The sequence below is a fragment of the Tubulanus polymorphus genome, chromosome 3 (assembly GCF_964204645.1).
Source record: "Tubulanus polymorphus chromosome 3, tnTubPoly1.2, whole genome shotgun sequence".
In the NCBI taxonomy this organism is placed as follows: domain Eukaryota; kingdom Metazoa; phylum Nemertea; class Palaeonemertea; order Tubulaniformes; family Tubulanidae; genus Tubulanus; species Tubulanus polymorphus.
In genome coordinates this window covers 26,196,823-26,217,904 of record NC_134027.1, presented here as the reverse complement: position 1 = coordinate 26,217,904, position 21,082 = coordinate 26,196,823, and the positions used below count along the sequence as shown (strand labels likewise).

At 38.9% G+C, this 21,082-nt stretch overlaps 2 protein-coding genes and 1 long non-coding RNA gene across 3 annotated transcripts; 1 reads left to right on the top strand and 2 right to left on the bottom strand.

Annotated features, from left to right (window-relative positions):
* Window positions 1–4,999: 4,999 nt before the first annotated feature.
* LOC141902867 (uncharacterized) lies at window positions 5,000–5,534 on the bottom strand. Its single transcript, XR_012618964.1, has 3 exons — window positions 5,396–5,534; window positions 5,206–5,279; window positions 5,000–5,127 (listed from the first exon to the last, which is right to left on the bottom strand). It is a non-coding gene; the product is annotated as an uncharacterized LOC141902867 (long non-coding RNA).
* Window positions 5,535–6,371: 837 nt separating this feature from the next.
* LOC141901826 (ER membrane protein complex subunit 4-like) lies at window positions 6,372–9,171 on the top strand. Its single transcript, XM_074789322.1, has 5 exons — window positions 6,372–6,433; window positions 6,764–6,890; window positions 7,406–7,559; window positions 7,807–7,964; window positions 8,307–9,171. Exons 1-5 carry the CDS (start codon window positions 6,378–6,380, stop codon window positions 8,340–8,342), a joined length of 531 nt encoding a protein of 176 aa, XP_074645423.1. The 5' UTR covers window positions 6,372–6,377; the 3' UTR covers window positions 8,343–9,171.
* Window positions 9,172–9,686: 515 nt separating this feature from the next.
* On the bottom strand, window positions 9,687–20,800 carry LOC141901302 (5-oxoprolinase-like). The gene is made up of 30 exons (XM_074788457.1): window positions 20,586–20,800; window positions 19,881–20,072; window positions 19,552–19,677; window positions 19,200–19,306; window positions 18,981–19,096; window positions 18,796–18,875; window positions 18,659–18,711; window positions 18,476–18,588; window positions 17,855–18,061; window positions 17,629–17,771; window positions 17,318–17,449; window positions 16,786–16,987; window positions 16,284–16,365; window positions 15,703–16,000; window positions 15,279–15,391; window positions 15,138–15,201; window positions 14,939–15,039; window positions 14,793–14,829; window positions 14,425–14,535; window positions 14,038–14,139; window positions 13,555–13,729; window positions 13,142–13,251; window positions 12,983–13,057; window positions 12,551–12,697; window positions 12,160–12,294; window positions 11,570–11,794; window positions 11,382–11,464; window positions 11,121–11,281; window positions 10,747–10,844; window positions 9,687–10,287 (listed from the first exon to the last, which is right to left on the bottom strand). The coding sequence occupies exons 1-30, from the start codon at window positions 20,742–20,744 to the stop codon at window positions 10,126–10,128; spliced, it is 3,909 nt and encodes a 1,302-aa protein (XP_074644558.1). The 5' UTR covers window positions 20,745–20,800; the 3' UTR covers window positions 9,687–10,125.
* Between the last annotated feature and the right edge of the window lie 282 nt (window positions 20,801–21,082).

The window sequence follows — 21,082 nt, the reverse complement described above, 5'->3', positions numbered from 1 at the left end:
ATAAGAGCAGTTTCACACCAAATTAAAAACTTATAACCTATTTGAGGTTGACTGTTGGGTGCCAAAACCTCCATAGCTCTGTTCACTGAAAATATGTATGAAAAACATAAAGATCTCGATAATTCCAACTTTGATCAGGGCATAAATGAGTTTTAACGATTGAAAGCCCACTTCAAACTCAGCAGTGATCTTTGAGTGATTGAATGCTGGAAACATCTGCTGGTGCTGGTGCTGCTGGTGCTGCAGTGTGTATCTCATCCTGTAAATGAGAGTAAAATAATAACAGAGACTGTGAAGAATTCTGTAGAGAAATTCATCACGAGTTTTGTACTTACCTAACTTTTTAATGAGTGAGCCTGTTTAACTAAAAGAAAAAGAAACAATAATCAGTGATAATCAGTGAGCGGAATGTAACATCTCAAAGTTATCAATCGATCAGACAGAAACAGTACAGGATTTCTGTGGATTAAACTGCTGTACTTATTTCATACTGATTGTACAGTTACAGATACATGTAACATTGTGTACAGATACTGAGATACAGATCACTGCATTACTTCATCCTGTGATTGAACAGTGATTTAATGTTCTCTCATCTTCACTAGATTCCCATCCGTCTAACTGAAACATCAGAACATTTCAACTCACCTAACCTCCCGACCCGACCCTCCCAGACCCCATCCCTCCCGCCCTCCCTCGCCCCTTCCCTCCCGCCCTCCCTCGCCCCTTCCCTCCCGCCCTCCCTCGCCCCTTCCCTCCCGCCCTCCCTCGCCCCTTCCCTCCCGCCCTCCCTCGCCCCTTCCCTCCCGCCCTCCCTCCCGCCCTCCCTCGCCCCTTCCCTCCCGCCCTCCCTCGCCCCTTCCCTCCCGCCCTCCCTCGCCCCTTCCCTCCCGACCTCCCTCACCCCTTCCCTCCCGCCCTCCCTCGCCCCTTCCCTCCCGCACCCCTTCCCTCCCGCCCTCCATCCCTCAATGCCCTCCCACGCCCCTTCCCTCCCATCCTCTCGCACCCCATCCCGCCTAGCCCTCCCTCAATGCCCTCCCAACTAGCCCTCCCATCATGCCTCCTCAACTCTCTTGTCTCCTCCTCAGACACCGCTCATCTGTACAATAACTACAAAACGATTGGCCATTTTTCACGATCATATATAAATTGAAATCCTCAATCAATTGCACTGAACGAACTTAATCAACAATGTTGTAAGGGAGGGGGAGGTATACGGAGGGTTCACCCGAACCAAGGAAATAAGCCCGAACCAAACCTCCAAACTCACAAAATGTTGTGAGAAGGGCAAACACAAACCAAGGACATGAATGATGGCTGTCGGAGATGGCTGTCGGAGATCAAAATTAATCAATTAACTGTATTTATGTTGCTTCACGAATTCACATCGTCACTCTTATTATGAATATGAAACCCTTGTGGACCAATGACAGTTGATAGTTAGATCAGATATTTCTATACTCTATACTAGAGGTTTTATATAAGCAAGTTGTCTTATGGAACCTTTTCATAAGATTTATGGATCATTGATTATGAACTGCTGATGTTTACAAAATATATACGTCATGAATAATCCGTTTGACTGTAATTTGATTGTCTTTTCAAGTTAACACTTGAACCCAGTGGAACAAATCAAACTCAAACAGCCATTTTCCTTCATTTGCCATTTTTCGTTTTTACTCTTTTCTCTCACTTTTAGCATTTGAGTCGAGGTAGGTATTAGACCCCTGCCCGCCCTCTAAGCGTGCAGGACACTAAACCTTCGAATTGCTCTCGGACCCCACTCTTTATATTTCATTTTCTTTTTTGAGTCGAGGTAGGAATAGACCCCTGCCCGCTCGCTAAGCGTGCAGGACACTAAACCTTCGAATTGCTCTCGGACCCCACTCTTTGTATCAGCATTTATATCAGTTTGCTTGATACTTTTTCTTTTCATATGGCTTTTCCTTATTTGTCGTCTCACTAGAACTCTCATCAGTTCCGACTGGGATCAAGTTTAATCTTTAAGAGACCAACAGCAAAAAGTTGTGTTAGTTGCAGCAGCACCAGCAGCAACACTGATACAGATGAATCTTTCATTAACTACGTCATTAGTTCAACATAAATCATTTCATTCTCAAATACAGAGTTGTGAAGACAACAGAAATAACTTGTACAACTTTTCATTCATGGCCCTGTTTTGGTGAGCAAAGAGTTAAAGTTCGGTCTATGGTTCTGATTGGGTGACCACGCACGGTAAATAAAGCTCATGGCTTTGGTTTGATAACATGAGTATGAATTTGGCTCATGGCCCTCATTAAAGGTGGGTCAGTTTTATGGCCCTGGTTTGATAAGCAAAGTTTAGTTCATGACCATAGTTCAGTAACTATAGCCGCGATCACACGGAGAAGATTTGGCCCGGGCCAAATTGGCACCGATCAGGCTTGGGCCCGTGGCTTATTAGAGAGCGCGTTCACATGCAAACCATTAATAGAGGAATTGGCCTAATCTTGTATAAAGCAGGGTGCGATCTAAGCACTTGTCCGATTGCCCGGGACAAGTATATTCTCATCAGGGCAAGTCGGTTATCATTATCACTTGTCCCCCGGGCTAGTGCAATTTTATGTCACAAAGCTTTTTTCTCACTCAATACAACGGATGATAATGCCAGCAATCGGACTACCTGTGAAGGGCCAGTAGCTTTTGGAGGGGGCAAGCAGAATTTCAAATATGCTTGCACCCCTCGGCAAGTGGCATTCATGTAGTCTCAATGTAGTAGGAAGGTCGCGGTAGCCTGCCAAAACTATAACTATATCTGGTTGAATATCATGTTTTAAACTTTTTACGAATTTCAAAATCGGTAAAATATTTCCCGATATAAGTATAATTAGTTCGCAGCCCCTGAAATTCTGTCTAGAATAGAATTATAAGTCACAGGTAGAAATATACTGTCATCAATAGAATATCCTGAATATAATAATAGAACAATAGTCTCTCCGTGTCAATCTTTGTCCCACACCTATAAATTGTAAAGTTTATTTCAGAAAATGTGTCCTATCTCTTTTCGAAAAGGATTCAACTAACTATTAAGGATATCTATCTATGAATGGTGATACACTATCTGAAAATCCATAAAAGTGATTACAAAACATATCACTTTTCTAATGAGTTCTATACTCTTCTTCAAAAAATGAAGAGTATAGGTCTCCGTCTAAGAATCTGCAGAAAAAGAGGAAGCAGCAATGAATGTGACTGCATCTCGACTCTCGTCAACAATTTTGTAAGTCGTCAGGCTACAGAACCAGTATTTACAGCAGTTTCTTAAATTGCACAGATGAAAATAAAATACATCTTTCAGCTGGAAATGTATCCAAAAAGAAGCAGTAACCGCCGGATATCAACGGTAATTATTACGTATGATTGTTGTTTCATTGTTCATTAAGCCGTATTTTGGTCGGAGCCAAGGAGCAGTTTGTGACCATTCAAAAAATAACACTCATTCGTGACCACCTTTGATGGCCCAAAAATTGAAACTTGTCCCCGTTCAAAAATCTGGGGGCAAGCCGTATTTTGGTCGGAGCCAAGGAGCAGTTTGTGACCATTCAAAAAATAACACTCATTCGTGACCACCTTTGATGGCCCAAAAATTGTAACTTGTCCCCGTTCAAAAATCTGGGGGCAATTATCTCATAACGACTGAGAGAAGTGACGTTGAAATTACGCGCGCACTCATCGGGGATCAAACCCGGGTCTGATAGAAATAACAACCAGTAAAATAGAACTGGTCCAATTGACCAGTGGTTATACAGCTTGAAACATGACATGTTTCAGTCACGCATGTGGCCGCATGATGTGTTTCATAATGATTAATCCTTTCTTAGAATAATAAAAAGATGGGACACATTTTCTGAAATATCCTGAACTTCCAAGACTAGGCCTATCGCCTAAACCATCTATACCCGACATTAAACAACCCCCCACATCCCACCCTCACTCCGAGAACCCATCCCTCTCAAACCCCATCCCTCCCACCCTCCCGCAGTGTTTTCAATAAGAGCCAGGTCCCAGACCCGTCTGTTGTTTGTAAAGGACTCGCCTGTTTTTTCAAACCAGCTTTTGTTTCAGGGACTGTGACATAGGGGGACCCTCCTGTTTTCAAAGGGACCTGGCTTGCTAATTTCTTATTGAAAACACTGCTCCCTCGCCCCATCCCTCCCGCCCTCCCCTCCCGCCCTCCCTCACCCCTTCCCTCCCGCCCTCCCTCACCCCTTCCCTCCCGCCCTCCCTCACCCCTTCCCTCCCACCCTCCCTCAACCCATCCCTCCCGCCCTCCCTCTACCCCTTCCCTCCCCCAACCCTACCCACCCTCCCCAAACCCCGCGGTTAGATGAGTTGAAATGTAATGATGTTTTAGTTAGACGGATGGGAATCTAGTGAAGATGAGAGAACATTAAATCACTGTTCAATCACAGGATGAAGTAATGCAGTGAACTGTACTCTGTATCTGTACACAATGTTAAATGTATCTGTAACTGTTCAATCAGTATGAAATAAGTACAGCAGTTTAATCCACAGAAATTCTAACTCTAAAGATATACATGATCAGATTGTCACGAAGGAACATGATTGATAACAGTTGTTAAATTGACATCAGGAACCAGTTTCATATTGATTAGAAGTAACATTTGAGTTGATCACAATTTAGAAAACCTTTAAACCCACTAAAACTTAAATAATAACAATCCCAACCATGAACTAATCTTAGCCAAATATTCACCAATATTAAGAAATTTGAAATGATTGAATAAATGCAACAGGTTTCTGTGATTTCATTTCAAAACATTGTTTACATCAAACACTATGAAACTGGTCCCTTAAAATCAAGTCAACAACTGAGAAATAAAGATAAATGTAACTTATCCTGAATTTCCACCTATAGTGATTCCTTGATGTCCTGTGCTGAATCCATAGTGATTCCTTGATGTCCTGTGCTGAATCCATAGTGATTCCTGATGTCCTGTGCTGAATACAAAAAAGTCTGATTGTGAAGTTGCTTGATTCCTTGATGTCCTGTGCAGAATCCGAGGGTGATTCCTTGTTTTCCTGCGCTGCATCAAAATTCCCATCGAACATGTTGAAGTGCTCCTATAATAGACAAATCTAAGATTGTTTTCTTTCCTTGGAAATAACTGCAGAAACATCAAGTATAGAATTCAAACTTACAAATCAAATTGTTCGCTCCAATCTGCAGTTCATTTATTCACGGGGTTTTTCTATCCACGCTTAAAGTTTTGCATCTAGAGTTGAACATGAAAATATAAACGAGAAAGTAATGAAAAAACATGAACAGTTTAAATATTATCTTCTTTCAGAAACCGATGAAGAACACATTTAAAAGATGAAATAAACTTACACCATTTTAACTGTTCGACATAATCAGTCGATGGAATCATTTAAGAACAAATTCATTACAACACAGCCGGGTGAAGCCCATCGTGGTCTAGAAATATCAGGATGGAATGACGATATGCTTGACTGAGCGCCACCATGTGCACCGTTCGTTGCGTTGTAGGATGTGCCTCTAAAATAATGATTTCCCACAATATCTGAGATGGAATATTTTTCGCCATTTAAACCAATGTTACGAATACTTACCAAATATTAAAATACTGATTTCAGGGGTCGGAAAGGAGGGTGGCAATGTTTGGAATTAGGTGAGGTTTTCGCTTCTCGTGTTATGGTAAAGCACGCCATTTTGATATTATATTGCATTGGGATTGCCGCGCCGCCGCTAGACTGGTTGCCTGTCCAATTCTGCGCACCTCAGCCCCGATCCCTGCCAGGAACCCCAAGAAAGCCCGGGCATGCCCATGAGTAAATCATCCCACTGGGTTCGAACCCGGGAACCCTGTATCTTGTATTTAGCGTCAGGACCACTCTGAGCCTTTGCATAAACTAACACGAACTGACTCTGGCAGTAGACTCTCCCTGGTTGCCAGAGACAGTTCACGTTAGTGTATGAAAAATCCGCTTATGTTGAGCATAGCGGCAGCACCAGACGGTGTAGTGTGGCATCACGTCTATTTCATGAGTGCCAGTAATTACTGGGTTCGAACCCGGGACACCCCTGTACATAGCCCGCCACCCTGCCGTATCACCCCAGCCCGACCCCACCTACCAAACACGTGACCCATATAGCCCGACCCTAACTGATTTGAAATTCCACCCATTTACGTATCCATCTTACTGTACATATCGTGAAACACTGTAAAATCCATAGGCCGGAATCTTGCATTGTTAGAAGTATCACTAAAGAATTGAATTCAAATTGAAATTGAACTGTGTATGGCGCTAAATAATATTTTCAACCTCGATTGCCGCAGCTGGAATCCAAGATGGCGTCGAGAGGTGGAAAATATCGTAACAAATGGGCGATGGATTTCGCGAATAAGTGAGTGAATCTTGTGTTTTCTAGCGATATTTTTTGGCAGCCGATAAAATATTACCGATAGAACAAATACATATGAAAGCAGAATAAATCGAGGTTGAGAGATTAGAGTAAAATAACACGATAATCGTCGTCTAGTACATGACGTGTCGATGGTGGCGCCACTTGACGGTCCTTATTTCCTGATAAAATGTTACATTTACTAATTAAATGGTTATTGCGAACCTAGAATATCTAGGGATATCAAATTCTATTAAAACAACACGAATAAATCAGAATTAAACTGCAGTCATTGATAGTTATAATTGATAGTGTTATTTTTACTGACGCCAGGTTGAAGAGCGACCGTCAAATTGTACCGATAAGTTCACCGGATAATCTAGCTGCTCCTATGGGTTATACAGATCGTACTATAGCGGATAACAGTCATAAAGATGTGGACCCGAATTTAGTTGTAAAGGTTCGTATTCAAATAAAGGCCCGACTAGTTTTCTGGAATAACAGCACTGATTAACCCCTTCAGTGCGTCTACACCGCAGTGCGTTGTATGAATCGGTGATGGATTTTGCAAGTACACTGCACTGCGGTGTATTGATGTAATTAGTAATTATCTCTATTGAAAAATGGCAGCACCTGTCCAACATAGTGAAATACTAGTAACTAACGATACACCGCGCCGCGGTGTAGATGCACTATAGTGGTATTCCCGTTATTCAACACACTAGGGTGGAATTTTTCAAAATTTTCAAATTATCTCCAGCACTATAGGGTATTAATAAGTCAGCACTGAAAGGGTTAATAAGCGAAATTATAAAATTTGAGATGTCAAAGAATTTCCTTCCGCAATCTGACATTTAGTAACGTTGTCAAAGAATTTCCTTTCACATTTGACTGTTTCATCCATTTATGACCAAATGTTTTCTTTGAATTTCAACATTTCGACTGTAAAAATGTCTTGAATTTGTTTCGTTGCAGAAATCTTGGGATATAGCGCTCGGTCCTATTAAACAGATACCGATGAATTTATTTATAATGTGGATGGCTGGAAATACGATATCTATATTTCCGATAATGATGGTCGGAATGATGTTTATTCGACCGATACAAGCTCTTATAGCTGTACAAACTAGTAAGTAGTACTTAGAAAAATAACCGGTCCAAATTGCGCGGTCAAGACCTGAGCCTAGGCTCAAAATTGTCTCAAATCAAAATTTTAGAGTGTGGTCTCTAATTGTTTGATTGGCTATAGAACCAAGATCAACTGAGATTATTCTTAAATCTAAAGCCAAGCCTGTGCAACTGATACCTGAAATATTGATAGCACAAAATCATTAGATTAATAGCAATTTATTTATTTCCTCTCTCAATATTTTCAGCTTTTAAACTAATTGAAGGAAATCAAGCAATCGCGCAGAAATTCATGTATTTTGTTGGTAATATCGCTGCACTAGTTTTAGCTATATATAAATGTCAGACTATGGGACTCCTGCCGACGCATCCATCCGACTGGCTTGCATTCGTTCAACCACAGAAAGTGAGTATACTCCGTCCCTGCGTGCTGCACCAGCTATCCACCAAATGGCATGCGGTTCAATTATACAAATAAGTCAAATTTTCAATGAACTTTCATCTAGATCTTTAGTCTCGGTAAACTCGGATCGATGTTTAAGGTTTTAATTTTTCATTAATTCATAGAATTTGAGAAATGATGGATTGATTTTAATTTAATTCAATCAGCGGAAAAATTGGCATCGTTTTCCGAATGGATACTAGTGACACCTGGTGGATCCTCGCTTCCTACAGTCAAACATAAAGAGTCTTTCATTGCGATGATTGAATGAAATAACGAAGTATTGATGTTTTATTTTTTTCACAGAGAATGGAATGGTCTGGTGGCGGTATGATGCTATAGATAGTGTGTTCGTGAATATTGTGATGAGACTGACAATGATATCTCCTCACAAGGTGTGGTGTAGTGTCCTCATTACGTGCAGTGATTCAGGGATAGAGTCTAACAGTAGAATAGCCCGTACGCTCTCGACGTGGAGAATAAATAAGATCAAAACCCACTCTATACAAATTTAAAAGATTAAAAGCTACATTTTATTATTAAAAAATTTAATCTTTTAAATTTCTACGTGGTGGGTTTTAATCGGACTCTATGCAGAGAAGCCTGCCTAAACAAATATTTAGGGCCTGTTCTTTCAGGCTCTGAAATCTCTGCTTGTGGATAGTGTCGAGACCTATCCCGAGTCGAATACGATTTAGAGAATCGAGTTGGTTGCTTTTAGTCGCCTGTCGGTGAAAGTTCTCAAAGTAGCCGATTCGACTGGTCATGTGATCAGTAGCAGGGATTTCAGAGATTGGAGAGCCCAAAAGAATAGGCATCTTATGTATTAAACCATGTGTTCTCTATTCAAATTAGTTACGTCAAATGTCAATCTTTTTAACTCGCGATGTTAGCACCATTTTTGAGCTTTTCTATGTAAAAAAATATTATATATATCGAGAATTTAATAATTGTGATTGTACAGAGATTGTTCAAATGAAAACTACTCTAAACGGTTGAAGAATGAATGTTTCTCGTCACTTTATCCGACATCAGGAATTACTAAAAACGTGTTATTCAAATATCACATTAATATTGTTTATGTTCAATGTGTAGAACGATTTTAAACTCCTGTTTGTTGCAATTGTTTTTTTATTGTACGTATGTAAGGAATAAAAGCATATTTATTGATCAACGAAATGGATTTTACTGCGTAATTGATGGTGTTTTATCACGGTATCTAACTCTAATCCTTACATCAGTGAAGTCCTCGAACAGCAATCTTCATATGGAAATTCTGTGCAAATGGCATTTCTTATACAGTAGACTCTGACCAAGTCGGATCCGATCAACTCTGATAACTGTTCAACTCTGATGTTTGTGGAAATATTTTTTGTGACAATGAAAGCTAAGACGTAACATCCAACTCGGATAACACTCAAGTCGGAAACATTTTAGGATCTTAAAGATCCTACTTGGGCGAAGTCTACTGTACATTTAAACATTACAACAAACTTCAGGGAACCAGAAATTATTACAACCAATGGTTATATGCAGTACGTCGTTTGGGATGAAATTCTAGGTCTCTAATAACCAATCAATCATATCAGAGATTGTTTTAACGAGGTTCCTCTGAGTTCAGAAGCAACAAGGAGAAATTTAACACTGCAGTACATTATTTTTCCATGTATTTATAAAGGAATGTGATAATCAAAACATCATTCATTGGAATGAATTTCAGATGTATTATATAATGAGTTTATGAAAACCTTAGTAAAATCAATCAGAAATGTAGTTTACTGAGTATGTCACTACAATAAACAATTTGAGCACCAAATACCAATATATAGAAAATAAACATTATTCATTATCATAAAATCAACGACGAACATACGCAGTATTTTAGATATCTATTATATACCAAGACCCAATTCACCCACAGTTTTTGGCTCAAAAAGAGATGATTTATTGAAAATGAGCTAACTATTTAAACTCTGTGGAACTGGGCTCCGTTCACCATAAATATAAATTAAGAAGTAGCCTAGGTTTACTAACTAAAAAAGCGTTAGTTTATGTGAAGAAAATGGCCCTGATTAATTCACTATCTCGTGGTCAGTTTTGAGGAAAGTTGAGATATCATTTTCAGCTAAGCAGATTCCTGAGCTAATTTATAACTGTATAAACTTCCCTTTTCCACGTATTTATTACTAGCAGCAGATGTGTGATTACGTGACGTATCGCTATTATCATTCATAAGTGTTGGACAACCGAACGCACCCCCGCCAGGAGTCGTCAGTCGAAATACATCCTACAAATTACATAGTCTAAGTGTAATACCAGTTATTCTTAAATCTGATTACATTTCTCAGGGTCTTTACAGATCAAGGAATTCCAGATTATGAAAGTCTGACTCTTTTCTTGAAAAGTTGGGGAATTTAAACTGCTGGGGTGGGTTTCATAGATGTGGAAGAAAAATAGTCCCTGGGAACCTTTTGAAATTTGTCTGTTATAACCATGGTTTCTCATTGTAACTATGGTGGTTGTCACTCAGATCGAGGATTTACCCCTAGGGATAACTTTGATACTCGGTCTATGAAACCGCGCCCTGGTGTCTTGTTCTCGCTGATGCTACTAGGATCCTCTTGAAAAGAAACAGCCCCCACTGAGCATATCTCATAATTCAATTTTTGGTCAAGGGTCAGGGAAATTATGGTTTCCCTGATCTGTAAGAATCCTGGTTGATAATCATACATTTAGTACTACTTACCCCTTGTTTAACATTAATAGCAGATTTTCCACCAAGATTTACTTTCCTACCATCGGCATAGCACAAAACATTGCTACCACGGTTTCCTGGTTCACCGCCTTCAAATAGAATTTGAAAAGAATTTCGTAATTTTCGAACTATTTCCAGTTTGAAAGATACACCAAAAACATATCATAGACTTAATCAGTAACCTGTCATTGGTTTAGTGTCACAATTAGTACAAAAGCTTATCAATGATTACATAATTAACTAGACTTTCCCTAGTAGAGTAAGTATAAAAGTTTTCAAATGTTGCCAATCTTCAGAATATTCATTTGAATAGGATTTTACTTCTAATAGGTTAAAGAGTAATAGAATCTGAATTTGGAAATTACCATTGAGTCCGTATGGTTGAAAAACTCTACGCTCGGTCAGTATAGATAAATGCAGCGGTCGACGGAATAATAATTCTCGTATGACTCCATCACCACCGTTAAATCTGCCCTTACCACCAGAACCGGGATTTAAACTGAACTTCTGTAGCACCACTGGATACCTATCAATAGAAAATAATCATTTTATTTTGAGTATATTGTATGGTACAGTAGACAACTATGACCGTTGAATGGTATATCCGTAATTTCTCAGTAATTTACCTTCTTTCGATGATTTCTGGATCAGTTATTCGAGTATTAGTCATGTGAGTATGAATGCCACTTTTTCCGTGCCAACTCGGACCCTGAAATGAAGTCGATTCGAATGATCAGAAATCAATCTAAAACTGATGAAAATACGAGTTTTTTCTCATTTAAACCGTATAATTAATAATAGAAAAGATACTTACAGCTCCTGCTCCGCCTGCTACTGTTTCGTAATAACCGACCGAATCATCGCCGAACGTGATATTATTCATACATCCCTGAGACGCGGCGCAACGTTTAAACGCTTTAAATATCACATCAACGACGCGTTGAGACGTTAATACGTTACCACCAACAACAGCGGCGTGTTCGGACGGACGCAGAATACTACCAGACGGGATCTTTATCTCAACCGGTTTCAAACAACCCTGCAATTATATCATGCATACCTATATATAGGAAATCTACACTAATTTGAGCTGATTTTCAATAGGGAGAAGTTGCCGACTGTCATCCCAGATGAATGAGTACATACAGCATCTGACCCTTCAAGAAAAGTTCCCTGATTTAATTATAAGATATGCTCATGGGGAATTTCCTCGTGCCACTCATCACCAGCAAGAACAACAAGACACCAAAATTCAAATTCCCTGACTTCTCCTTGATTTTCAAGACAAGAGTCAGAATTCCCTGATTTCACCGTTAGGCAAGAATATATCTGGAACTCCCTCATTTCCCTGACCTGTAAGAACCCTAGATCCATACTTCATTAGAGATTTTCAAGGGTTTTTACCTGGTTGAGGGGGACATCATGACCAACCATACACCTCAAACAGTATATCAGAGCTGACAGCGTAATAGCCTGAGGAGCATTGCAGTTACCGTGTACCTCATAACCAGTTCCCGAAAAATCGAATACAGCCGATCCCTGTAACGCGACATTAATACAAAAACTTCAACATAGATCAAGAAGATATACAATTTCGGAGCATGAAGAATATGTAAGAAATTCCACAATCAGTTCAGAAAAAACCAAAAAGCTCTTCTAGTAAATGAATGTATACATTACAAGAGCAACATTTCAGCTACATATACTAATAGCCCTCATCAATTTATCACGTACAACAGCTTCATAAAAAAATTCACCGAATTTACCAAATTTCTTCAACATTTTCAAAACTGACCTTTTCTTCATCGATATTTATTTTCAATGCAATCTTTGTTCCGTCATCCATGAAGTCTTCTGCTTGTAATTCGGAGAGACCGGTCAACTCGCGCGACGCGCGTCCAATTTCACGAAGCATATCTCTCACCGAAACTTCCGCGTTATGCTACAAAATCATTATCCATCTTTCATTATTGGAATAACGAAATGAAAGGGAGAACAATAAGAAGCCTGAAGTACCGTAAATAGTGGTTTTTATAACACATTCAGAATTTTGCCACAGAGAATTTCATTATTTTTGTACTGGATATTATGAATAGATTTCTAGGTCATCAATTTCACCCAGTCCTGGCAGTGATCCACAGGGATCTTCGTCGCTCTACGATCCTAGTGAAGTACATCAGACACTAAGGTTCTTGGTGAAGTCAACAATGTGGTATTTGATACATACCTGTATATGCGCCATATAGGCTTGTACTACTGGGAGACTGTATTCTTTAATAAGATCCGTCACAAGATGAATTCCCTGAAATACGATCCATTCAATATCAATGAAACTGTGAATCAAACATCTCAAAACAATATCATCATAGATATATGTAATGCTTACCTTTTGATTGGCCGCAATCTGAGCTTTGAGATCGCTGAGGTTATCGTGAAGATTGCGAGTTCCACTGCAGCCGGGGTATTTACGCGGTTCCATCAGAGCTTCAGTCAAAACTACAGAATATTCACAACATTCAGCAGATATAGCACATATACCGGTACATTATAAAATAGGCTGACAAAAAATTGATACCTTGTTTCTAATTTCTGCTGAGCTTTTAAGTTGACCCAGCTGGCTGTACCTGTACTATTTTTTTTCAAAATCATGATCAAGCTAGTCATAACAGACCCAGCAGCTAAAGGATCACAAATTTCGTTACAGTTTAAAAAATGATCTGACCCAATTAGGAGAAACAAAGTATCATTTTTTAGCCATAATCTTGTTTTGAAACGACTAGGTGAAATGTTTCTATTTACGTTGTTCTTGGAAGACGCCATTTTTCACGAGTTTAAAAGACTTGAACACGGCACCTTCTTCAAATATAGATTTCGAATGAGGAGGCATCGACCCAGGGGTGGCGCCACCAATATCAGCGTGGTGCCCCCTACTGGCCACATAAAACACTGGACGGCTAATTCCTTCATGGAAAACCTGAGATAAATACAAATATTAGCAGTGTTATACTAATTCAACTCAGAGTTAACTCTAACTCACAGCTGTAGAACTGGATCCCGAACACCAGGGGTCAGTTGCTCAAAAGTTGTTTACAGTTTTACCAGTGGATAGTTGACATAGTGACTATTAAAGCTTCATTGTTACTATGGTATTTATCTACCATTTATCTTGAACCAACTTTTAAGCAACTGCAATCCCTGCCTGATTCAGGAACTAATTGCAGGTTCTATCATAACACGATCTTTGTTCTAGATTATTTGACTGTTCTGTGGGGTTTGACTTACGGGTGTAATAACAGTGAGATCTGGTAGATGACTTCCACCAGCGCACGGGTGATTACTCAATATAACATCACCTTCTTTGATCTGATCACCGAGAGCGCGCATCTAGAAATCAAACAAATATCATATCAATAAATCAGCTCCGTTTGAACTGAAGATGAATGAAAGAGTCCAGCAGAATTCCATGAGCTCAGATTTTAAAGATTTATTCAAATGAACCACAACGTTGTGGCGGTTGGCTCCTCAGCTGAATCATTTCACCTGATAATGGGATTTTAGTCAACAGCCTAAATTTTGATCATCGTATAAAATTCTATTGCGGGACTTCCTTTAATCTACATCAAAATTTCACTCAAAATACTGGTTTTTGATGCTCTATAGGTAAACTACCTGATATTGAACCGTTTCTTGCATAGCACCGAGATGTACAGGAATGTGAGGAGCATTAGCAACTAGCCCACCATCAGGACCGAACATAGCGCACGAAAAATCTAAACGTTCCTAAAACGAAACAACAAAAAGAATTCTTCATCAAACTAAATGCAAAGTTTTCAAAACATGCAACGTCAGAACTCAGGATCCCCACGGATCAGTCATTCCAGGATATAAGATGTTTTCAAGGAGAAAATTTCAAATTTTCGAGGAAATGTCTGCATCACTTTCATGTCCCAATTACTGTCTCCTAAATCGGTACTGTTTATCTCGGTAAACCATTAATTCAGTGGTTTTGTCATAGTCATAGTGTCCCTGAAACTAACCTTGATATTTGTAGAAATTGCGGTTCTTTGAAGAACTCTATGAAATAGAAGACGATATATAATCAAATCATGTGAATTTCATGAATGTTATGTTAGATTAAGGAATTATCATTAGAATCTAAAGTGTAACGCATCATCATATTAACCTTCCCATCTGCTCAGCTATACTCATAAACCGGTGAGAGAATATTGACAGTTGAATTGCGTCTAATTCCGTGCCGACAACTTTCAGAGATCTGCTGCCAACCTGTTCCAAACAATAAATCAATTAACTTTTCATGTAAATAAATGCAAAATATTCATCAGATTGTTCCTAAGTGATTATAGAATATTTTCTTTATCTACCTGAATTTTCACATCCCCTTGTTCAGTGATTGTAGCCACACAGTTCGGTACTATCAATATAGTGCTGAAATCATAATAATATCCTAGGTATGCAAGATTGACTTTAGATATATGTTTGATGAAAAACGGGCCTAAACGAACCTATTAGAAGTTATAATTAAGGCTGGACCCGGGATCTCGTGACCGGCTAGAAGATTATCGAGATGGTAAACTTTGGTATCGAGATAACCTTCTTCAAAATACGTCTTCGTTACCTGTAAGTATTGATAAACGAGTCTGTATGACAGTAACTGTTCCAAAATCTAGCCATAAATTTACAATCTAAGCTAAAAACATTGATATCTTGTTTCTCCGCTCTGCTGAGCTGATAAGTTGACCCGACCGACCGCTTATCTACCCTGTTCAGTTATTTTGAGAAATCATGACCAAGCTAACAATAACAGACCCGGCAGCTTTAGAAATGAACTAATTGCAAATCTAATTGCAGTTAACAAAATGACCCAGTCGATTAGGAGAAACAAGTTATCATTTTTAGCCTTAAACTAAGCAATCACTCATTTTTTACCTGTTCAACTTTCGGAGGTTGAGTTGCTGTGGGAACTTTATGATCCGTAGAGATACGTGATTTAGCGACCGCTCGTATTCTGATATCGTCGACTACGATCGGTCGATCGGACATCGTAAATCCGAACTCACGCTGATAATGATCGGTAAACGCTTTCCGGAAATCACCGTAACGCGAGGTACCGCTGCTGCTGCTGCTGCTGCTGCTGCTGTCTGATTGTTGAACCGTTGAACACATCAGTGAACAATCAGTTTTTTTGTAGCGTAAATGAAGGAATGGTTCAGTGATAATTTGATCGCTAAAATACAAAAATACAAACCGCTAACTGATGAACTGGGCTCAGTTTCACAAAACAATTAACTCAAATTTTTTTTCTAATTGCTATTGGTTACTTCATTTCTTCGATGAGGACAACAATTAAAACTTAACCGTTTTAGGCTAAAACTTTTACGTGAAACTGGGCCCGGGTGCATTATTTTTTGAAGTCAATCCCACGACTGAATTCGATGGGCCATTTTCGAAACTGTCTTGAAAGAGTTCTATACTGATCGGAGTAATACGCAAATGAATGATATACGAACCTATGAAAGCCTTGTTTTAGAAGTTCTTTCTTGCATCGATTGCTCAATTCAGCAATACGTTTATCGATGTATTCTAGACTTTCTGTGAATGAAGCGTTAAATTTCATCAATATTTTCATCAACAGAAACAAGAGTATGGTACGTGTAAATAACAGGGCTCATACTATTTGGTCATTCTAGAATTTGAAGACTTTTTGAGAGGTATTAAAGAGGAAAATTTTTCAAAATTTGACGATGTTTACAATCGTGATATCAAGCATTCTGAGGATTTTAAGTTGGAGCATACAGTGGGTTTTTTGCTGATAGCCAGAAACGATTGTTGCAAACAGAAATACATTATCTTTTTACAAAAATTCAATGAGTTTTTAGAGTAATTTCTAAATGTAGAGTCGATTCCAGGTCATTGAAAATAATTCTTCAATTTAGAGGCATTTTCAAGGAATCAAGGAGTGGTAGTATGAACCTTATGTAATGAATGAACACTGCTACACTCAGTACGTACCGGGGCTGTAGTGACAAGCCGCTGGTTCCTGAGTCTCGTGTACAACATCAGCGAGTGCTAAACCAAACGCAGATAGAATACCGGCATGTCGATGTACGAATACTGTAGACATACCGAGATTTCGAGCTATAGCGCACGCGTGCTGGGCTCCTGCTCCACCAAAACATGCCAGTATATGATTAGATGTGTCATATCCTTTTGCCTACATGAGATAATACAAGTCTATCATTAAATCCCATACCAAGAATGAATGAATAGTCTGCAATGCTTCCTAGAGTTGTAGTTAAATCATCTTCAGGAATAGATTACCATTCCTGGGTCCAGTTCCACAGTTCTGAGTTAAGATTTGACCCTGGGTTAAAACATTGAAAATGAACTAACTTTAACTCAGAGTTAACTCTAACTCACAACTGTGGAACTGGGTCCTGAGTATTACAATTAATCAGGATAAAGTTGAAAAGTTGAATAAAATATCTCTAGGAAACATTGTTTTTTTCTGGAATTTTCTATAGATTTTATGCAAATCATTAACCTGTGTAAGAGCTCTGATTGGTCGACTCATCGCCTCATTAGCTACTCGCAGAAATCCCATCGCTACCTGTTCAACAGTCATCAAATCTTTCGACTCGTTTTCATCAGTTTCACCGAGAAGAAATTCATTCACCTGAACAAACATTCAACATAACAAACAAATTATATATTATTTTAGAAATGAAACATCAGTTAGTGACTGACCGAATGAATGTATGATTGACTAAATGACTAATTGACTGACTGTTGGACTGACTAATAGAGGGACTGACTGACTACATGTCTGACTAATAGATGGACGGACTGACTGACCTGATCAGTGAGTTTCTGGAACGCAACCATCGTCGACTGTTTGTCGAGAGGTTCATTTTCATCAGGTCCAAAAATCTTCGGAAAATATTCAGGTAACAAACGTCCGAGACAGAGATTTGCATCAGTGACAGCGAGAGGACCTCCTACAAATATCATTTCACGTTATTTCAACAAAAGTAATTTCGGAAAAAACTGTGATATCTTGCGTCATGTAGAAGAGCAGTACCTTTCTTGTAACAGACGGGACCGGGATGAGCACCGGCTGATTCAGGTCCTACTACGAACAGACCAGACCTAAAGAACAGTTGAGAACCGCCTCCAGCAGCGACCGTGTTTATATCTAACTGCGGAGCTTGTATAGCGACGCCTGCCGTCATCGTTTCAAATACGTGTTCATAATGACCGGCGTATCGACTTACATCTGTCGACGTACCTGTATAAACAATACATCCCCTCATCTATAGGTTATATCAGACGTATTATGAGTAAAGGAATGTTTGAATTTGAGAGGCGTAGCAATCAATTTTTCAGCACTTTTTAGCAGTTCCCTGATCAGTCATTCTTGGATGCAAGGAGTTTTCATAAGAGTTTTAAAGGAGAAAATTTCGAAATTCCGAGGAAGTGTCTGCATCATCTTCATATCCCGATCACTTTAGATTCCTTCTAAATCGGCACTGTTAATCTCAGTAATCCAGTAATTTGTGGCAAATTCTTATCTTTAACTCTACCGAAACTTGGTTACTAATTTGGTTACCACCTAATTGGGCATCGGAAAAACCCGCTAATAATACCATGATTGGAGCTCGGTGGGTCGAGGGATGAAATACGAAGAGTTTGAATAATGTACCTCCCATATCAAAACCAATAACAGGCAGGTTGGTTTGTTGGCTGTACGTTGTGAGGGCGTAACCAATAACACCTCCGGCAGGTCCTGATAGGATGGCCCTCGAACCAGTAAACCTACAATACACAAATATACAATCAGTATCTACTAAATATACGTTGAAATATGAAACAACTGATAACTTACTTCTGAACAGGAGTCAAGCCTCCGTCCGACTGCATAAACAGTACTTTTACATCCTTTACATAAAAGAAAGCTACGATTATGACATGAACGTAGAAATGCCGGGCAACGGGATATCATTTATAGGGTCCATGAAGTACCTTTAAATCGTTTTTGAATCCGGAAGAAAAGCCTCCGACATAAGACTTGATACAAGGCGTAAGATACGCATCGGCACAGGCTGAAAATTGATTGAAATACTGAATGAAGTTGATCATGTAATTCAGTTTAAGAAAAGACAGACAATTACGACGTAAAAGCAATAGAGGATTTTAATGGATTTTACCGGTATATCCACGCGGAACAATTCTAACCATCGGCATCACATCAGATGACAGAGATACATGACTAAACCCCATCTGTTTCGCTAAAATACCAACTTCTTGTTCGTGATCACTAAATCTGTGATAATAACGAGATTCACTGTGTTAAAAATGATTCTTCTTCAAATCGCATTATTTCAGTCGATCGCACTTAAAGATTACAGATCTACTCAGACACTTACAGATATGAATGCATCAGCACGACCGCCAGGCTTTGAATTCCTTTATCTAAAATCTTCTGTAAATCTTTTCTCAATTTATCCTCGTTAAAAACTTGCCAAATATCGACCTACAGTAAAAACAAACTTAGTGACACAATATTGCATAGCAGCTTCATATGTATAACCAATGAAATATAAAAGTAGGTAGTACTGTAAAGGTTAACTGATTTCATTAGAAATTACAAGCTTTCTTTCACTACTAGTGCATAATAACTTCCACGTAAATTAGGAGATTTCTAATAAAATCAGTTAACCTTCATAGTACTGTCGTTTTTTACATCATGCTCTACAACTTTTCGACCTTTTTTTTTACCTTTTCTCCTGTGGATCCAGTTTTTATTTCACATGATTTATTCAACTGACATGAATCCTGATTCAATACGATTCTCTCTTCAACTTCAATGATTTCTTCAAACAGCACATCAGGTGTTACTATTTCCTACGTTTCAATAGTTTATTAGTAATGATGCAGTTATGAAATAAGAAAATTTGGGGATATTCTGAACATTCCTTATTGAAATTATTTATCATTAATTATTATTTATCATTTGAATACTTATCGAGAAATGAATGAATGAATCTATTTTGCATTTCGAAATTACATTATAAAATGAAATTTATTCGAATTCAAGTTTTACCAACCAGGTCAAATATTTTCGGTCTGGCCTGATTTCCAATATGAAGAAGATCTTTAAAACCGCTGGTTATAAGTAAAGCCATTCGCTGTCCTTTTCTTTCCAACAACGCGTTAGTCGCGACAGTAGTTCCCATACGAATCCATTCTATTAATGATGTATCGATCGGTTCTGACGGTTCGATAGTTTTACCAGTTTCCTGAAAATGAGAACACATTATTCTACCGCAAGATTGAACTAACTGACAGACAATATATACAAAAAACACCCAGTTCAAGTCCAAAACCCTCTCCAGCATCACAACTGACCTAGCCTTCCTCTCTTCAAAGTCTCTACTCTAAATCTTGAAATTTTACCACTTTAACATAGGCCTATGCAATCTAACTACTTGTGGGGACATCAATCTTAACATCCCACACATCAAGGGGATCAGGCGCTATTCATGCACTTTCGTACCCCCCTCCCAAAAATTTTATTTTTGCATATTACTAATCAGGAAGGTCTAGAGAATCAAAATAAATTACTTTTGACAGACAAAAAAAAATTTCCTATGTCATTTCAACTTTGTTGTTAAATGTTAATCAAATGTCAAGTACCGCCCCCGAGCCCCAATCAAGCGATTACCGACAGAAGGCTCAATACACCCTCTGTCACTTCTCACTACAGACACTACCTTTAGCACGCTGCCCTTATTCTAACAAACCAAACCTGCCTGCTCAATAATTCGTCGGATTCCTTCACGCGGCGCGTCGGGATAATTTGCTGGATCTTCTGACAACAGTTTCATTACTCTTACTTTTCCGTCGGGACATTTTGCCCAAATATCTGTGAACGTTCCCCCGCGATCAATTGCAAAACGAAACTTATTCATTATTAGTAAGAGTGTTGTCGACGAGCGAGGGAAGGGGTAATTTAGGATGAGATAGATTCAGATTTATTTCATATTTCAGAACCGGAACAAGGAAGTAACTTACTCCACACGACCTTGATAGTACCGCTAGCTATTTTCTTCAGCCAGGTAATATTTAAAGATTTGACTGTTAATATATCATGATTAAATCACTGGTATGGCGATCCAGGAATTTTTTACAGGTCATTTTATAAAGTTAAACTTTCAATCTTATTGACCACGAATGAATAGAGTACACACTATTGATTAAATATCGCGCAGCCATGACGAATCTACCTGGCTGTAAAACATGTGTGGGC

Coding starts and splice junctions, on each gene's coding strand:
- LOC141901826 (XM_074789322.1), top strand. CDS start 6,378: ATGGCGTCGAGAGGTGGAAAATATCGTAACAAATGGGCGATGGATTTC. Junction 6,434..6,763: donor GCGATGGATTTCGCGAATAA/GTGAGTGAATCT, acceptor TACTGACGCCAG/GTTGAAGAGCGACCGTCAAA. Junction 7,560..7,806: donor TCTTATAGCTGTACAAACTA/GTAAGTAGTACT, acceptor CAATATTTTCAG/CTTTTAAACTAATTGAAGGA.
- LOC141901302 (XM_074788457.1), bottom strand. CDS start 20,744: ATGAATAAGTTTCGTTTTGCAATTGATCGCGGGGGAACGTTCACAGAT. Junction 15,392..15,702: donor AACCTCCGAAAGTTGAACAG/GTAAAAAATGAG, acceptor CAATACTTACAG/GTAACGAAGACGTATTTTGA. Junction 13,252..13,554: donor TGGCGTCTTCCAAGAACAAC/GTAAATAGAAAC, acceptor AATATTCTGTAG/TTTTGACTGAAGCTCTGATG.